The sequence below is a fragment of the Berghia stephanieae genome, chromosome 7, assembly GCF_034508935.2.
Source record: "Berghia stephanieae isolate SIO BIC M18660-M18661 chromosome 7, UCSD_Bste_1.3, whole genome shotgun sequence".
Classification (NCBI taxonomy): domain Eukaryota; kingdom Metazoa; phylum Mollusca; class Gastropoda; order Nudibranchia; family Aeolidiidae; genus Berghia; species Berghia stephanieae.
Genome location: NC_088366.1, coordinates 54,154,959 through 54,175,491, shown reverse-complemented (window position 1 = coordinate 54,175,491; position 20,533 = coordinate 54,154,959). Strand labels below are relative to the sequence as shown.

The following is a 20,533-nucleotide window of genomic DNA, read 5'->3' as shown; positions in this document are numbered from 1 at the left end:
GGATAATGCAATTAAGTGAGAATTACTGATAAACGTGGATGGCAAAAAACAATAACAATAAAATAATAACGTCATCGTCAATCTATCTATAAATACATACATACATAAATAAAGCCTATTATAAACTACTTTTTTTTAAAATTCCAAACAAACGCAATTTCAGAAAACCAAAACGTCAATTTAACAACACACAAACTTCAACAACGTGATGAGATTGAAACCAATTTGATCCCATTGACGTCTATTTTGAATCAATATTTAATTTCAACCTAAACCGCTTCATTATTGTTTCCTGTGTCTGATTGCGAAGCTTGGGGATTGGTCGAGCTGGCGAGGAGTCATAGTGGGATACGTACGGAATATCAGAATAAAAATTGATTGATTTGTCAAGGTTTCCCTACACATTCAAAAAAATATATATATAAATTTGATGGAACAGGCACTTATAATAGGGAATGAGATTAGCGGAAGAGTAGCGTCCCTTGATTGGAAGTCACGAGTTGAAAAGTTATTAGAGAGAGAACGTCATGTTGGTCGTGTGGCATGAGACACTTCACCGAAAGCGAGGGCGAGAGAGACGCATGCGCAAAACCATTTTGACGTTCTCTCTGTAAGGTGACGTCCAATCGCTACTCTTCCGCTAATCTCATTCCCTATAATAATTTAATAATTGAGCTTTTTATACAGCGCAATATCCACTAAACGTGCTCAAAGCGCTTTACAAGGGGCCAACAGCAAAATTTAACATGGAGGACTGGACATGACGCCTGTTAGGCGATATTACAATTTTTTCGGACAGAGACAACGCTGTTAACGGCCAGGTACTCATTTTACACCTGAGTACGGTCAGAGTAAAGAGCTTTCAAGGACTCAACTATGCGCCGAGCGAGGATCGAACCCAGGATCTTCCGATCCGAAAGCGAGTGTCATACCACCAGACCACATAGCCGCACATGTTGATGGCGTCTATTGCAGAGCGTCCCTCTCGTGGCCATGCGGGGTTGTCGTAACAGTGTGGTTGTGAATTCGAATCCTCATAGCCGCAAAGTTTATAATATTCCCTATTGTCTTCGGTCACTTTTCTACTCACTTCATTTCTTGTTATTTCCTACTAATTCTTATACCCTCTTCCCCCCCCCCTTACACACACACACACACACACACACACGCCCTCCGTTCTCCACCATTCACCCTATCGCTTCCACACTCACCTCCATACAATACTCCTTCTCAGGGACCAATACGATTCAACTGTCATGACGTCACTTCCCTCGTAATGACGCATGGTAACTTAGTAACTGGCTCTAAACTATGGAAACAATGGCGGACACCCTTATTTCTCCGACGAGGATAAAAGTGTATCCAGAGGGGAAAAAAAAACATTATAAATCTGATCATGTTTTGACTTTTACACATTCTGATCACAAGACATATGAAAAGTTCTAGCCATCATGAAGAATAAAAAGTAATGATTTTCTTTTGTTTAGAACCACGATGGCCGCCGTTGCTGGGCCACGTGACATCAGACTATTGAATCCAATTTCATCCGCCCCCAAAGAGCCATGCATACCTCGATACGGACATGCTCTCATTCTCTATGTAATTACACGCTTGGATTCATGGCGAATCTCAAATTGACGATGGATGTTTTACAGCATTTGTGACAATCCATTCGAACATTCATCAAAACTTTTGCAATTGCTACTGCTGCTTCTACTGTACCACTACAATTACTACTACTGATAAAACTACTACTACTACTACTACAACTACTAGTACTACTACTACTACTACTAGTACTACTACTACTACTACTACTACTACTACTACCACAACCACAACCACCACCACTACTACTACTACTACTACTACTACTACTACAACTACTACGACTACAACAACAACAACAACTACTACTAGTACTACAACTACTACGACTACTACCACCACTACTACTACTACTACTACTACTACTTCTACTACTACTACACTACGACTATCTACTACTACTACTACTACTACTACTACTATACTACTACTACTACTACTATACTACTACTCTACTACTACTACTACTACTACTACTACTACTACTACTACTACTACTACTACTACTACTACTACTACTACTAATACTAATACTACTACTACTACTACCACTACTACTACTACTATTATCACTTCCACTACTACTACTCTATAGAAGTGGGTAACCAGTCCTCATGAGGACAAACAACGACTAGGTGTCGTAATGCAGGGCGTAAAAGAGAGTGAATGAATGGGTTCTTTTTTTTTTTAACGAACAACATTTATTTAGGCTAGAAAATAAGATGCTGAAACCAGATGATCATTTCCACAAGGCATGTATCTATTCCTCCAGAGGACTGGCTTCACATTTCCAATGAAATTGGGAGCAGTATTTTAACACCGAACTATTTGTTCCCTATGGGGAATGAGACTAGCGAAAGAGTAGCGTCCCTTGATTGGACGTCACCCATAGTCCGTGACGTCACCGGCGGAAAAGTTATAAGAGAGAGAACGTCGTGTTGGTTGTGCGCATGCGTCTCTCGTCCTCGCTTCCGGTGAAAGCGGCTTGAGACACTTCAAAACCAAATTGACGTTCTCTCTGTAATGTGACGTCCAATCAAGGGACGCTACTCTTCCGTTTATCTCATTCCCTATTATTCTTTCGTCCACCAAAATCAAGAGACTGAATTTTGTAGACATTGCATTCACCCAATAGGTTAACGGTGTGTCTTTTTTTTACGAAACCCGCCGAAATCCAGTCCCAGGTTCACTCCCCAATGGTGTACACTTCCCCGAGTCCCAGGTTCACTCCCCACTGCTACCTACTTCCCATAACTTTGCCGGGTTTCGTCGGGTTTCGTCCGGTTTCGTAGAAAAAAGAAACACCCTAGGTTAAATCACTCAACCCTAGAGATTTTTGCTACTTTTCTAGGGTGTGTCTTTTTTACGAAACCCGCCGAAACCCGCCGAAACCCTGCGAAACCCGCCGAAACCCGCCGAAACCCGCCGAAACCCGACGAAACCCGACGAATCCCGACAAAGTTATGGGAAGTAGGTGGCTGTGGGGAGTGAACCTAGAACTCAGGGAAGTGTACACCATTGGGGAGTGAACCTGGGACTGGGTTTCGGCGGGTTTCGTAAAAAAGAACCAGTGCTTTTTTACGAAACCCGCCGAAACCCGCCGAAACCCGGCGAAACCCGACAATATCCAGCAAAGTTATGGGAAGTAGACAACTGTGGGGAGTGAACCCGATACTCAGGGAAGTGTACACCAGTCGGGAGTGAACCTGAGACTAAGGTTATCGGCCGGTTTCGGCGGGTTTCGTAAAAAAGAATTAGTGCTTTATTACGAAACCCGCCGAAACCCGCCGAAACCCGACAATATCCGGCAAAGTTATGGGAGTTTGGCAACAGTGGGGGGTGATCCTGGAGTCAGGGAATTGCACACCAGTGGGAGTTAACCTGGGACTGTGTAAAAAGGATATCAGTGGGAAATAAACCTGGGACTAAAGGGAGATGGATACCATTGAAAGTTGAAGCCGGATATGGGAGTTGAGTACCAGAGGAGAATGAACCTGACACTATAGAAGGTGGGCGCCAGTGGGGAGTGAACCTGGGACTCAGGGAATTTCACACCAGTGGGGAGTTAACCTGGGACTCTGTAAAAAGGATATCAGTGGGAAATAAACCTGGGACTAAAGGGAGATGGATACCATTGAAAGTTGAAGCCGGATATGAGAGTTTGGTACCAGAGGAGAATGAACCTGACACTATAGAAGGTGGGCGCCAGTGAGGAGTGAACCTGGGACTATGTAAACAGGATATCAGTGGGAAATACACCTGGGACTAAAGGGAGGTGGATATCATTGGGAGTTGAAGCCGGATTTGGGAGTTGGGTACCAGAGGAGAGAGAAACCTGACACTATAGGAGGTGGGCGCCAGTGGGGAGTGAACCTGGGACTATGTAAAAAGGATATCAGTGGGAAATAAACCTGGGACTAAAGGGAGATGAATACCATTGAAAGTTGAAGCCGGATATGAGAGTTGGTACCAGAGGAGAATGAACCTGACACTATAGGAGGTGGGCGCCAGTGGGGAGTGAACCTGGGACTATGTAAACAGGATACAGTGGGAAATAAACCTGGGACTAAAGGGAGATGGATACCATTGAAAGTTGAAGCCGGATATGAGAGTTTGGTACCAGAGGAGAATGAACCTGACACTATAGGAGGTGGGCGCCAGTGAGGAGTGAACCTGGGACTATGTAAACAGGATATCAGTGGGAAATAAACCTGGGACTAAAGGGAGGTGGATACCATTGGGAGTTGAAGCCGGATTTGGGAGTTGGGTACCAGAGGAGAGAAAAACCTGACACTATAGGAGGTGGGCGCCAGTGGGGAGTGAACCTGGGACTATGTAAACAGGATATCATTGGGAAATAAACCTGGGACTAAAGGGAGATGGATACCATTGAAAGTTGAAGCCGGATATGAGAGTTTGGTACCAGAGGAGAATGAACCTGACACTATAGGAGGTGGGCGCCAGTGAGGAGTGAACCTGGGACTTTTTACATTGTCCCAGGTTCACTCCCCACTGGCGCCCACCCCCTATAGTGTCAGGTTCATTCTTCTCTGGTACCAAACTCTCTTATCCGGCTTCAACTCCCAATGGTATCCATTTCCCTTTAGTCCCAGGTTTATTTCCTACTGATATCCTGTTTACAGAGTCCTAGGTTCACTCTCCACTGGCGCCCACCTCCTATAGTGTCAGGTTTCTCTCTCCTCTGGTACCCAACTCCCAAATCCGGCTTCAACTCCCAATGGTATCCACCTCCCTTTAGTCCCAGGTTTATTTCCCACTGATATCCTGTTTACATAGCCCCAGGTTCACTCCCCACTGGCGCCCACCTCCTATAGTGTCAGGTTCATTCTCCAGTGGTACCAAACTCTCATATCCGGCTTCAACTTTTAACGGTATCCATTTCCCTTTCGTCCCAGGTTTATTTCCTACTGCTATCCTTTTTACATTGTCCCAGGTTCACTCCCCACTGGCGCCCACCTCCTAAAGTGTCAGGTTCATTCTCCTCTGGTACCCAACTCCCATATCCGGCTTCAACTTTCAATGGTATCCATCTCCCTTTAGTCCCAGGTTTATTTCCCACTGATATCCTTTTCACACAGTCCCAGGTTAACTCCCCACTGGTGTGCAATTCCCTGACTCCCAGGATCACCCCCCACTGTTGCCAAACTCCCATAACTTTGCCGGATATTGTCGGGTTTCGGCGGGTTTCGGCGGGTTTCGTAATAAAGCACTAATTCTTTTTTACGAAACCCGCCGAAACCGGCCGATAACCTTAGTCTCAGGTTCACTCCCGACTGGTGTACACTTCCCTGAGTATCGGGTTCACTCCCCACAGTTGTCTACTTCCCATAACTTTGCTGGATATTGTCGGGTTTCGCCGGGTTTCGGCGGGTTTCGGCGGGTTTCGTAAAAAAGCACTGGTTCTTTTTTACGAAACCCGCCGAAACCCAGTCTCAGGTTCACTCCCCAATGGTGTACACTTCCCTGAGTTCTAGGTTCACTCCCCACAGCCACCTACTTCCCATAACTTTGTCGGGATTCGTCGGGTTTCGTCGGGTTTCGGCGGGTTTCGGCGGGTTTCGGCGGGTTTCGCAGGGTTTCGGCGGGTTTCGGCGGGTTTCGTAAAAAAGACACACCCCGACGATATGGACTAAAGATATCGATGTCAAATTTGCTGTAGTCGATTCTGGTGTGACCTGCTGCCCGGTCTGCCGTACATCGATAAAACACATTACAAAAAATGTCGGCCATAAAATACCATTAGTGATAATGATGCTGAAATTTCCATTGAAGGTATTACTGTACTGTATCAATCAGACGCCCCCCTTCACCTCCTCTCCCCTCCACGAGTCCATTTTTACCAGAACTTTTGCTCACCCCCCCCCCCCCCCTTGAAGCTTATTCACATCACCCCACCCCCCTCCCCTCCCTTCTATTGAATTTCAGCTCACGACATGTGCCGGTGAAAAATGCACTCTCTAAGCTATCGCTGTTATTTAGTAGTCGTAGTAGTAGTCCCTCAGAGGCATAGGCCCATTGAGCCGGAGTTTATCCCGGTTTCTATAGCGTGAAATGGACAATATAAGACCAATCGCTCGCCATCCTTTGGATAGGGCGCTAGTCCATCGCAAAGTATTTTCCGCCAGATCTAACAGACCCAGCGACACAATCACTGCTGCGTGGACATGGGGGTCAAAAAAAATCTCGTCTGCACCCGGGAGGATCGGATCACAGTCCCTTTGCGTGTGAAGCGACAGCTCTACCAACTGAGCTTTTCAGGAACCCCCTCGTCTAGCTTCACGACTCTAAAAATGACGTCGAAAGTCAAGTCCTAGTGCCACCAGTTTAGCTGCTTCTAGATGCCGCTATGTGGTCTTGTGGTATGACACTCGCTTTCGGATCGGAAGGTTCTGGGTTCGAGTCTCGCTCGGCGCATAGTTGAGTCCTTGGAGAAGGCTCTTTATTCACATTCTCTCACCGTACTCAGGTGTAAAATGAGTACCTGGCCGTTAAGAGCGTTGTCTCTGTCCGACAAAAGAAATGTAATATCGCCATGTCCCGTCCTACATGTTAAGTGTTGCTGTTGGTCAAGGACCCATTGTAAAGCGCGTTGATCGCCTTTAGTGGATATTGCGCTATATAAAAGCTCAATATATATATATATATATATATATATATATATATATATATATTATATATATATATATATATATATATATATATATATATTATATATATAGAAGCGACTGACTGACGATAGTGATGATATGCCAGTGATCTATAAAGTCAAATTGATGAATCAGTGACTAATTCTTCTTTATCCGTAAAAGGTGCAGGAATTTTAATTGCTGTTATACAGGGAAACGCAGAGGATGCACACAATTGTTAGATAACAGTTAATAAAGCCTCAATATTCGGATGCGAGTGCTTGATGTATGAGTACTTGTAACTATTACAGTGCTTTGAGACGTCGGTGTAAGGCGCTCTGATATAAGCCTATTATTATTATTATTATTATTATTATTATTATTATTATTATTATTATTATTATTATTATTATTATTATTATTATTATTATTATTATTATTATTTATTATCATTATTATCATCATTATTATTATTAATATTATTATTATTATTATTATTTTTATTATTATTATTATTATTATTATTATTATTATTATTATTATTATTATTATTATTATTATTATTATTATATTATTATTATTATCATCATCATCACTATCATTATTATTATTGTCATTATTATTATTATTATTATTATTATTATTATTATTATTATTATTATATTATTATTATTATTATTATTAGTATTAGTATTATTATTATTATTATTAGTAGTAGTAGTAGTAGTAGTAGTATTATCATCATCATCATCATCATCATCATCATCATCATCATCATCATCATTATTATTTTTCAAGTCACTAATCAAGGGACAGAATCACGAATCAAACGCATTCACTCATTAATAAAGCGAACGAACTCCCTAAATCATACTGTAATCTTTAAAAGAAAATAGTTCCGCCAAAGAACGTGATCTGTTCAGAGGTATCGTCGTAGTCAGTTGCCCAAGCCAATTACCGCGTATCGATGCCAGAGGACCACTGGAATCTGATAAGGCCCGTGTCTGTGTTCTATAAATAGATGGAAAGCCAGGACCAATAACTCTTGGTAGGTAAGTAGGTAGGATCACGTCAGATCGCGGGGAGGAGTAGAGTAACCTTGCTGGTTGAGTTTCAAACCGAAGGAAAGGACGATAACTCTTTGGTGGTTTCCTAGCAGATTTATATTTTGTGACCCCCGTGCCGAAATCTGTAATAAATAGGAAGACATTTGACTCAAACGATATTTTGACGCAAATTAATGGAAAAAAAATAAAAACGCGTCAATAATTACTTGAGTCAAATTTCTCCCTTTTTTAAAAACAAAAAGTGCGACTGTATTGTGCTGCTATGTGGTCTAGTGGTATGACACTCGCTTTCGGATCGGAAGGTCCTGGGTTTGAGCCTCGCAGAGCGCATAGTTGAGTCTTTGGAATAGGCTCTTTACTCACATTCTCTCACCGTACTCAGGTGTAAAATAAGTACCTGTCCGTCAACAGCGTTGTCTTTGTCCGAAAAATTGTAATATTGCCTGACATGCGTCATGTCCCGTCCTACATGTTAAATGTTGCTGTTGACCAGGGACTCCTTGTAAAGCGCTTTGAGCACATTTGGTGGATATTGCGCTATATAAAGCTCAATTAAAAAATTTTTGTAATGGCTTATAGTATCTTCCAGAAATTTTCACCACAAAAACTTGGATAGCGGTGGAAAACTATGCAAAAAATTAGATGTTTCAATCGTTTCTTCTAGTTTTTAAGCTATTTTTAATCTGGTATTTTTTTTAAAAACCACCCTGTAATAAGGTCGCAGGTTCAAACCCCACCACCGCCGCGAAAAAATTTTATTCTCTATTGTCTTCTGGCACTTTTCTACTCACTTCATATCTCTCTATTTGTCTGGCACTGTTTTATACACCTTGTATTGTTTTTACTATTCAGCAGTACCAGCTTCCCACTTGTTCATTGTTAAATGTTGCTGTTGACCAGGGACCCCTTGTAAAGCGCTTTGAGCACATTTAGTGGATATTGCGCTATATAAAGCTCAATTTATTATTATTATTATTATTATTATATTATTATTATTATTATTATTATTATTATTATTATTATTATTATTATTATTATTATTATTATTATTATTATTATTATAATGTTTTAAAAGGGATTTTTTTTCAGTGTATAAATTTGAGTAACAAAAAGCTATCAAGTTTATAGTTGAAAAGCACTGTTTAGACATTAAAAAAAAAACTACACGAAACAAAAGCACGAAATTTAAGACCATAAAAGCTGCCTTTGTGATGGAATGCCATCAAGTACCTTCTCGTGTTCTTCAATAAAATTGTAACGCTGGGGCTAAGTTTTAAAAGCATTTTGGTTTTATATTGTTCTCGGACAGAAAATGACTAATTTTAAATATAAAAGCCCAGGGAACTATTTAATCCTAATGGAATTGGATTCAGTAGTCTGATGTCACGCCGCCCGCAACGGCGGCCACCTTTGGTTCTAAACAAAGAAAATCATTACTTTTTATTCTTCATGCTGGCTAGAACTTTTCATATGTCTTGTGACCAGAATGTGTAAAAGTCAAAACATGATCGAATTTATGTGTTTTTGTATCCTCTGGATACGCTTTTATGCTCGATAGAAAAATATTTCATACGGGCGTCCGCCATTGTCCCGATAGTTTAGAGCCAGTGTTGCTAAGTTACCATGCGTTATTAGGAAGGAAGTGACGTTACGACTATTGAATCCTATTGAATCGACGTCTACTTAAGTTTTGCAGGTCTGATAAGCCAAATTGTTATGGTCCAATGCTGGCCAACTAACTTCGCGGCGTTTGTGTGTGTGTTTGTGCTTGCATGAACCCGTGACCTCAAGAAGTCGGGGAGAAGTGGCTCTCGATAGATTAGAATTTGAAGCGACTTTTTTGGGGCCGTGGATACGGTAGAGTCACGATCTCCCCGCCACGCCACGCGGAGTTGTCGTATCAGTAAGGTCGCGGGTTCGAGCCCCCATCACCGTCGCGAAATATTTTTTTTCTCTGTTGTCTTCTGCCATTTTCCTACTCACTTCATGTCTTGTTAGTATGGTCCTATTGTAGTGATGTCAATGGTGCTGCTCGAAGCTCAAAGAAATAAATAACAATGTGAAATTTAATGTAAGCTTCAATTTAATATTATACGAAAACAGACAAAATGGACGTTTCGGGTTTCCCTTTATCAACAAAACAGGATGAATGAAACACTAATGGAAATACATGCAACCCAAAGCAGAATATTGTCCATTACAACAATGTTAAATCAAGCCCCCCATATTTGCGTTCGGTTATCAGACCTGCAAAATTGCTGCACTTCGGTAGGAACCTTTTGGGAGAAAATAAGTGTAACATTTAGGGAGATTGGTGGATTATAGATGAGGAAGACAATATTACAGATGATGACATAAGAACGGAAATCTCCGAAAACCTCTGGAGACTTGAGAACTGACATCGTATTAACACCTCGACTGAGTAGCAAGAGCCATGACATTTACTTCTTTTTTTCAGAGTTTTGCCACACATTTTAGGTCATTTCAGCGCCAAAAAAGGAAGAAAATGGGAGAGTTGAAAAAAAAAATGGAATTATAACTAAAGCACCCAAGAAAAAGTAAGACACAAAAGGGAATAGGTTCAAATATAGAGCAGATGTAGATTCCAAGGGCTTCCAATCAATGAACTTAGTTTGAGATCACCTAAATGTAAAAGTCTCATCCAGACACCAGAACAGGATCCCACTAAAAGGAATACGCTCAAATGTTTAGTCAATATATATATATATATATATATATATATATATATATATATATATATATATATATATATAACTATCATTACATAACAGAGTAAGAAGAAGAAGAAGAAGAAGAAGAAGAAGAAGAAGAAGGAAGAGGAGGAGGAGGAAGAGGAGGAGGAGGAGGAGGAGAAGAAGAAGAAGAAGAAGAAGAAGAAGAAGAAGAAGAAGAAGAAGAAGAAGAAGAAGAAGAAGAAGAAGAAGAAGAAGAATAAGAAAAGAAAGAAAAAAGAAGTAGAAAAGAGGGGAGGAGAAGGACGACGAGGAGGAGGAGGATAAAGATGAGGAGAAAAATGAGGAGCAGTAGTAGGAGGTAGAGGATAAATGGGTGAAGAGGAGAGAAAGAAAAGGAAGTCGAAGGTAAGAGGAGCAGATGGAATAGGAAGGGGGAGAAAAACTGGGGTAGAAAGCGGTGACGACGATAAACAGGAGAAGAGGAGGGGCAAATTCTGAAAGAAAAAATAAACAGCATGAGGAAAAGTTACTCAAAATCTTTATCAATAATAATATTATATATAAAATATTATTATACGCTGGTGTAAATTTTTAGGGAGAGAATAAGTGTATCGTTGAGAGAGATTGGTGAATAATAGATGAGGAAAATGTTACAAATGATGACATGAGAACGCAAATCCCCGAAAACCTCTGGGGACTTGAGAACTGACCTAGTATTAGTGTCTCGACCGAGTCGTAAAACCCATAAAATGTGCTTGCTTTCTGCCGAAGTATTAGTGGAGCAATATGGAGCAGGCACTGGTGTGAGATAAAGATCTGAAAGGGTGTGAATGACATAGTGACAGAGAAAGCAACAGAGAAAAATACAAGGAGAAAAATATCCTCAAAAATAATTCGGCCTTCCTCGAGGAAAAAGTAGGAACCGGGGAAGAATAAGAAGAAAAAGACGAAGAAGAAGAAGAAGAAGAAGAAGAAGAAGAAGAAGAAGAAGAAGAAGAAGAAGAAGAAGAAGAAGAAGAAGAAGAAGAAGAAGAAGAAGAAGAAGAAGAAGAAGAAGAAGAAGAAGAAGAAGAAGAAGAAGAAGAAGAAGAAGAAGAAGAAGAAGAAGAAGATGATGATGATGATGATGATGATGATGATGATGATGATGATGATGATGATGATGATGATGAAGTAATAGTAGAAAAAAGCGGAAGAGAAGGACGAGGAGGATGAGGAGGAGGAAAAGGAAGAGGAAGAAGAGGAGGAGGAGGAGTAAAAGGTAGAGGAGAAGGGGTGAAGAGGAGAGAAAGAAAAAGAAGTAGAAGGGAGAGATCAGAAAAAACTGGGGGTAGAAAGAGGTGATGATGATAAACAGGAACAGAGTGGGGGGGGGGGGGGGGGGGGGGGCAGAGGGAATTCTGAATGCATGAGAAAAATTTACTCAAAATTTATGATAATAATATTATAGTCTTGATAGATACGCTACGCTCCCTGACACACCTTTGTGTATATTTATTATTATGGAATATTATATCAATAGAAATAACTTCAGGGTCAATCCGTTCGCCTCGCCTCTAGATATGTGTTGTTAAAACAAAACTATTCATAATAATATCATACGTTGGCACATCAGAGTCACGGATGTCTGAAAACAATTTGGTAAAGTATGACGTAAAAAGGATAAAACCGACGTGTACAAACACACACACACACACACACACACACACACACACACACAATATATATATATATATATATATATATATATAATATATATATATATATATTATTTTTTATTTATTTATTTATTTATATATTTTTTTTGTAAATTAGCCTTTTCCGCCACGGCATCATAAGATACCGTCGCCTAGGCATTCCACGGAGGAATATAGATAGTCCATCAAACAAGATGTCTGATGTCAACAGGAATCAACCATGTTGTCCAAGTTAGCAAATTGGGGGTTAATAATCTTGCTCAAGGAAAAAAAAACGAAAGTAGAGGATACATGGGTGAAGAGGAGAGAAAGAAAAAGAAGTCGAAGGTAAGTGGAGCAGATGGAATAGAAAGGGAGAGAAAAACTGGGGTAGAAAGCGGTGACGATGATAAACAGGAAAAGAGGAGGGGCAAATTCTGAAAGAAAAAATACAGCATGAGGAAAAGTGCCTCAGATCTAAAACGTTTCTGTTCTCTTTATCTTTGTACACTTAATTTTAACCTGTTTTGTTATGTATCCAGGTTGTAGACTGACCCATATTTTACTAATACATAGATACTCCTAACCACAATTTAACACAAATTGACGGCAATGTTTCGAATTCCCCTTCGTGCCAAGTCGTGCAATCAAAGAATCATCAAAACATTTTGGTAAGAAGCCATCCATCTCTCTGGCGTTGAAGAAATGGGGAAAATGGATGTCAAAATTCTTTTTATTTTTGAGTTCGGACGGAGAGCTTTTACTTTAAATAAATATTGATGAACTGAGATGACCCCAAACGTGTCAAAAACTTTCAAGTCGGAGTCTTCTAGGAATCTCGAGCTTAACTCTCTCCTTACCAGCTATTTTCAGAATTCCCAAAATTTCATACTCACCCAACACAAAAATAGATTTTTCAAACAGACTAGCAACGGGTAAATTCTATATTTTGTTCAGAAAAATTAGCTCTGCAACACAGTGTCGAGTTTTGATGGCTATAACTATAACAAAATGAAATCAGAATTAAAAAAAGTGTTGGCTGCATCGTAACGAATGTGACGATTTTCCTGTGGGTGGTAAGGAGAGGGTTAATGTTTTTTTTGACAAGTTGAGGGCCATCATACTGATGTACTCTGAGGAAAAAAAACACAACCGCCCCCCCCCCCCCAAAAAATAAAAAATAAAACAAGTTTTAAAAAATTATGCCAGAAAACTTGTCCTTTTTAATAACGATCGATTCAAATTACCCTTATCTTTATTTTTTTTAAATACGAACAAACTCTCAAAAGTTTCAGAAAAGTGAGTGGAGAAGGCACGTATGTTGAAAACAACAAGAAATGAAGTGAGTAGGAAAGTGCCAGAAGACAAGAGAATAAAAATGTCGCAGCGGCGATGAGGGGCTGAAACCCGCGACCCTACTGTTACGACAACTCCGCCTGGCTGGGGAGATCCAAAAGTTTTCTGGGGCACATTTTTAAAAAAGCGATTCTTCGATGTACAGCAAGATGCACTGGAGTTGGTGTCGAAATCTTTTTATCAAAATTCTCCTCTCCCGATCCCCCGATCTCCTGGGTTTCGAGTTCATTTGTGACCCTTCGCCTCAAAACGGTATTAAGTCGGGTTGGTTAAAATGTTGAAAATTTAATCTATAGCCCGAAATATCAGATTTGTGTTGAGTTTATATAATACATTGAGGAGAATGGATCCATATTTTAGGGTGCTGATGTCAAAACTTTATATTTTTGACCAGTTTAACATTAAATTCGGCTTTTAAGCATCTGGTTTGTTCCGACATAATACCGTTTTGAGACGATGGGTCACATTTGACGCCGATTGCACTGTGAATCAATCACACGGTGGATATTGCACTATCAAGAAATGATAATCACTTTGAATATTGAATTAAGACAGTCGTCAACTTGTAACAGATTTTTAAACCTAGGAATTCTATGCGAGGTTGGAACCCAGGACCTTCCGATCCGAAAGCGAGTGTCATACCACAAGACCACATAGCCACACCACATAGCTGGAAGTGGTGTTGAACGATTTTTTATCAAAATTCTCCTCTCCCGACCACCGGATCTCTTGGGTTTCGAGTTGATTTGACGCCGATTGCACTGTGAATCAATCACACGTTGGATATAGGGAATGAGATTAGCGGAAGAGTAGCGTCCCTTGATTGGACGTCACCGGCGGAGGTTATTTCTAAACAAACCAACTACAAGCCAAGCGGCTCCAAATACAAAATGTATTATTCATATTTCTGTACAAAAATGCATACGAAAATCAACGTAAGATCTTTTCTTTAGTTTTCTCCATTATGAAATGTTAAATATGATGTAGACTACAAATTAAAAATAAGAGATGGTTTGTTTACAAATAACTTCTCCACCGGTGACGTCCAATCAAGGGACGCTACTCTTCCGCTAATCTCATTCTCTATTGCACTATCATTAAACATAGTAGTGCGCTTCATCAGTGGGGACTTTCCACCTGTCCTACATGTACCCGATGTGGGCAAGAACCCGAAACGCCAGAGCATCTAGTTGAACGATGTGTTGTGACCATGCTACCGGGCGGGTTCGCGACTGTGCACGAATGAGGACCGGACTTTGCTGATTGGGTCGATCGTCATAACATAATGGTGTGAGAACCATAAGAGGCTGCTGCTGCACTGTCAAGAAATGATAATCACTTTGAATATTGAATTAAGACCGTCGTCAACTTGTAAAAGATTTTTAAACCTAAGAACTCTTCTTTTCATTTTTTTTTTTAAGTCCCTGGTTTAAGAATTTTGACATGTTAAAGGCTTTGTGGTCTTGAGGTATGGCATTCGCTTAGGGATCGGAAGATCTTGGATTCGAGCCTTGCTCGGCGCAAAGTTGAGTCCCTGAAAAAGGCTCTTTACTCACATTCTCTCACATTCTCAGCGTAATATCCACTAAACGTGGTCAAAGCGGTTTACAGAGGGCTCTGACCAACAGCAACACGTAACATGTAGAACGCGACATGACGATTTTTTTCCGACAAAGACAACGCTGTTAAAGATCAGGTACTCGTTTAACACCTGAGTATGGTGAGAGAATATGAGTAAAGCGCCTTTTCCAAGGACTCAACTATGCGCCGAGCGAGGCTCGAACCCAGGACCTTCAGATTCTGATCCGATAGCGAGTGTCAAACCACTAGACCGCATAGCCGCAGCGCAGCACATAGCTGGACGCGGTGTTGAAAGCGTTTTTGTCAAAATTCTCTCCCCTCTCTCTCTCTCTCTCTCTCTCTCTCTCTCTATCTATCTCTCTCTCTCTATCTATCTATCTATCTATCTCTCTTTCTCTATCTATCTATCTATCTCTCTCTTTCTCGATCTCTCTCTCTCTCTCTCTCTATCCCTCTCTATCTCGATCTCTCTCTATCTCGATCTCTCTCTCTCTCTCTCTTTCTCTATCTATCTATCTATCTCTCTCTTTCTCGATCTCTCTCTCTCTCTATCCCTCTCTATCTCGATCTCTCTCTCTCTTTCTCTCTCTCTCTCTCATATTCTCTCTCTGTCTCTCTCTCTCATTCTCTCTCTCTCTCTCTATCTCTCTTTCTCTATCTATCTATCTATCTCTCTCTTTCTCGATCTCTCTCTCTCTCTATCCCTCTCTATCTCGATCTCTCTCTCTCTCTTTCTCTCTCTTTCTCTCTCTCTCTTTCTCTCTCTCATTCTCTCTCTCTCTCTCGATCTCTCTCTCTCTCTCTCGATCTCTCTCTCTCGATCTCTTGGGCTTTGGAGTTGATTTTACGGCCGAGTTCAGTGTGAATCAATCTTTTAGTGTTGGTCCCTTTGGGAAGAATGAACCTATTAGGGTGTTCAATGAATTTTGGATGAGCTGGACAATTTCAGTGATTATGTATTTGTATAGAAACGATTATGGGCCCCTTAGAGCTAGGCGGGATGACAGATAGTGCTTTCGTAGATACACGGGGAATCAATCGGTACATATGCCTGTGGTATGGAGATTGACCCATTTCGGCTATAATTATGTGGTCTTGTGGTATGGCACTCACTCGCTTTCAGATCGGAAGGTCCTAGGTTCGCGCATAGTTGAGTCCTTGTTGGAAAAGACTCTTTACTCGCATTCTATCACCGTACACAGGTGTAAAAACACAGGTGTAAAATGAGTACCTGGCCGTTTACAGCGTTGTCTCTGTCCGAAAAAAAAGTGTAATATCGCCTAGATTGCGTCATGCCACGTCCTAAGTCACGACCATGTTAACACGTCCATGTTAAGTGTTGTTGGTCAGGGCCCCCAGTCAAGCGCTTTGAGCACTTTTAGTGGATATTACGCTATATGAAAGCCACTCCCCCTCTTCTAAGATTTGCAACCTCTGCTTGGAAGAAAAATTCTTCATCATCACTAAATCGAACATAGCAACACTCAACAGAAGAAACGAACTAACTTCCTCATGCAGACATAGAAACAAACACCTTTTATGTAATTACGAACCTCCATAAACACGAATCTAGAAAAATACGAAAACGTAACAATCTACTTTCACTTCCACTTCCTGATGAGAGAAACGCTCGATAACAACGTTGTAGAAGTCAAACAATCTTAATTATCTTTCAAATGTTTATATATATATATATATATATATATATATATATATATATATATATGTATTAATACCGGATAGGGAGACTTTTGGTACCCCTATTAGTTCATTTTACAGTACTTTACCAATAGGGAGACCAAAATCCGGTCCCCCTATTGATTTGACCTCTAGCACATTCACTTTTCTATTTTTAGTTTAAAATTGTCAACCCAACCGTCAAGGATATATAATTGTAAATCATAGTATTGAAGTTATTTGTTAAACACCACAGTAAGAAGAGTTATGCCTAAATTTTCACGTTGGTCAATAAGGTGACCGCCTGAAAAAAGTACAATAGGGGTACCAGTGTTTTCATCGATATATTTCAATAGTGAGGCAATATATCTTTCCGAAATTTTCTCTAAAATTCTAGAGCATTATATGGATTTTTATAGTAATGAAAACCTAATATAAAATTGTGTGAAAGTTGATGAACTGAGGAATGAACAAGATATACGAATTATAATCTATTTTTAGAAACAGATTTATCGAATCTTGGTCCGGATTCTTATCTTGGTGACAAGAGACAAGCAAACATAGTAACTCTTTTTTTCGTGAAACGTATGTTTAGTCAATTTCGCGCATAAAGAGGCACTCGGCACTCACTCACTCCGCAAGTCAGTAGTAGGTAGGTGGTTATCAGTTATCAGCTTTAATTCTTAGTCAAACGCTTCATCAAACCCATTATTGAGTAGCATGTTGATGCCTGATGCCAGTTGAAGCCATCTCGACGTCGTGAAATGGAGCATCTTCTGTCATAGCAGTAGAATCGTCAGATGCCGCATTTAAATCCTCCATTCCAGGCGTTGCTGTTGCCATATCGATCTTCGAAATGATTTGGTCTAGACGTCAAGTTGACCCGTTCTATGTCTGAAGAGATTTTAAAGTGCAATACCTAACATTATATCTTGATCTACAAAAGAGTCTTTTTAAATGAACCGCTGTGTTTCTATATTTTTCAAGAACCAATGATTATCTGATAACCACTGACAATTGACTTGCGGAGAGAGTGGCCGACGGACGTCCTCTCTATAGCCGCAAGTATTTTTTCGTCACTTGCTGAGTTCCAAACTAGACGTCTATGGCATCGTGGGGTAAATTGATGCTGGAGGCATCATTGAAGAGACACCGAGATAATTTAAATGGTAAGTTATTGGCCATTCTTATTACATCACTGTTGATTTAAGATTTTCAATAGGGTAGACATCACAATCACACACACACCGATTGATGATTGTCACTTGTCAGTCAGTCATTTGGAAGTGGAGTCAGATAATTCGGGAACTTCTGTAGACTGTAGATTCACACTAGTGAGTAAGATCTGTCGTTTACTACTACTACTACTACTACTACTACTACTACCACTACTACTTTTAGTTTTAGCTTTATCCAACTCAACACTTCTCGTGTTTATTTTATTTTGGCAAAACTAGAATGGATTTTTGAAAAGAATATAAAATAATTTAAACTTAAACCTGTCTTTGCATCTTGCTTTATGCATACAGTATGCCATATCACAGCCATCACAAAATCATAGTTTAATGTTGAGAATATGCTATTTCTTTTGTAACTTCAGATCAGAGAGATTTGAGCTTTAAAAATCCTGAAAAATGTCTTGCTGTCAATCCAGACAACCCTTTTGATGTGATCTATGATGTTAATGGTAAGAATGTAATTTGATGAGGAAATGAATAACATTTAGGTACACATAGTTTGCTTTTTTTTTTTTTTTTTTGAGTCATGATGTGTAATACTATTACAGTCCACTCCGGATAATTGCAACTCGTTTAATCGCAACTTTCGGTTAATCACAATATTTCCTAAGCAATGGAAATAATTCTATATAAAAGTCACTGGTTAATTGCAACAAACTTCGGTTTTTTAAAAAGTGGTAAATTCAAGAAATCAAACAGTATATCATGATTAAATTTCATCATGGATGAAATCGTGACAGGTTGAAGAATCGAGAGTGAGCAGGATTTAATGCTACAGTAGTGTGTCACCACTCTGTTAGAGTCGAAAGAGGGCGGGGCTCTGCAGTATGGGTTTGTGACGTCATCGGTGGCCATTAAATAGAAGAGGGGTGGGGCTGGTCATAATCTTGACAACAGGTTATAAATGACAGTTATAAAGAGAGACTGAGCGATATCCTTTGTTTTAGGATTAACAACTGTGCATTGTGACCAACGAGTTTGGTGAGAGCTTATTGTCTCTCATTAAGGCTAATCTCTTTAACTCTGACAAATGTTGAATTGTTGAGAAAAAAGATTGAAACTTCTTCCAATCTGAATAAGATATCGGCTTGCTTCATAGCTGCTTTTGGTTGACAAATCTACACGGGGCTGCCATATGGTTTTTGTTTCAATCAAATTGCTCTGTATGTGGTGGACTAAGAATATTATTTACTGGTTTGAGTTGACAATAAATGTGTAAAATGTTGAAATAGTGGACAGGAAACTGAATTTCGGTTAATCCCAACATTTTCGATGATCCCAAGGTATTGCGATTATCCTAAGTGGACTGTACCTGAATCTTGAACGAAAAACTATCATATGGATATGATTATAGACAGATTGGTTTCTGGAATTATATTTCCGTCCTCCCTTGCCAACTCTGACGTTCTTGAAATTTAAAAGAAAATAGCCAGAAGGTTTCGGACTTAATTTTCTTTTTTTTTCCAAAGGACAATAGTCATAAGGTAAATAATTTTTAAAAAATCCTTTTACAGCACAAGATGGCATGATTTTTTGTTTAAGAGTTTAGAGAAAAACTTGCACATGATAGTCTTCAGCTTTTTTTTTGTTGTTTTTATTTTCTATATAGACTCCAACTCAGAGCCTGAAAGTGATGCAGAACAAAGTTCCATATCACATGATTCATTTGTGGTAAGTATGTACATTAAAATAAAATCATAACATTTGTATAGCGTTTATCCACAGTTGGCACCATGCTCAAAATGCTTCACATCAACATATTTTGTGGTGGACAAAACACATTTGCCACAAAAGATGAGACCTGCAGTCTGTTAGGCGCAATACAATATTTCAGGACAAGGACAACACTGTTTTACACCAGTGAGATCTCCTAGTTTTTTGTTGTTAAAAATTTTTCTTTGCAGTGGACTTCGCCAACAATAACACTATTTTAAACCTTCCTCGTTATATTTTGAAGTGATATTCATTGATGAGCCATTCACATTTGAAGTCGTTTGTTTTTTTATTTGACAAAATGTGAAAATGATGCGTTTCCAGGAAAAATTAAAATAGCTTCTGTTGGGATTATACTTTTGATCTCGCATTTTGTCCAAATTCTCTTGCATCGTAATGTTTATCAACTTTTTTTGTTAACTATATTGCAGTTGCAAGGTTAGGAAGTTCATATTGTTGCAATGACAACCGTTTATATGTCCAGAATCGTAGTGATATAAAAAATTGTTTTGTAGTTGTTGGTCCTGGTGTAGGATTTAAAGAGTTGGTTAAAAACGGTTTACTGAAACCCTGGTTGGTGTATCTATATTTATCCAAGCACAGTTGAACATATTAAATACTTAGACAATATGTCTGCCTTTCTCAACTCTTTTTTATTATACTTGCATTATTAACCAGCTAATTGTTTAGTTGGATTATTAAACAATGGCTCTTCATGTTTATTGTCAACATGAATAAATTGATTGATCTGTCATCTTTTCCACAAAATATACA

The 20,533-nt window shown here is 39.6% G+C and overlaps 2 protein-coding genes across 2 annotated transcripts in view; one reads left to right on the top strand and one right to left on the bottom strand.

Moving 5' to 3' along the window:
• LOC144977500 (uncharacterized) overlaps window positions 1-20,533 on the bottom strand; it is a gene marked incomplete in the record, with an annotated part of 313,588 nt that overhangs the window by 113,067 nt on the left and 179,988 nt on the right.
• LOC144976129 (uncharacterized) overlaps window positions 17,437-20,533 on the top strand; it is a 54,894-nt gene continuing 51,797 nt past the window's right edge. The window contains exons 1-3 of the mRNA XM_078920309.1: window positions 17,437-17,977; window positions 18,409-18,495; window positions 19,656-19,717. Coding sequence (XP_078776435.1) covers window positions 17,914-17,977; window positions 18,409-18,495; window positions 19,656-19,717 — 213 coding nt within the window. The 5' untranslated portion in view covers window positions 17,437-17,913. The remainder of the gene's footprint in view (window positions 17,978-18,408; window positions 18,496-19,655; window positions 19,718-20,533) is intronic.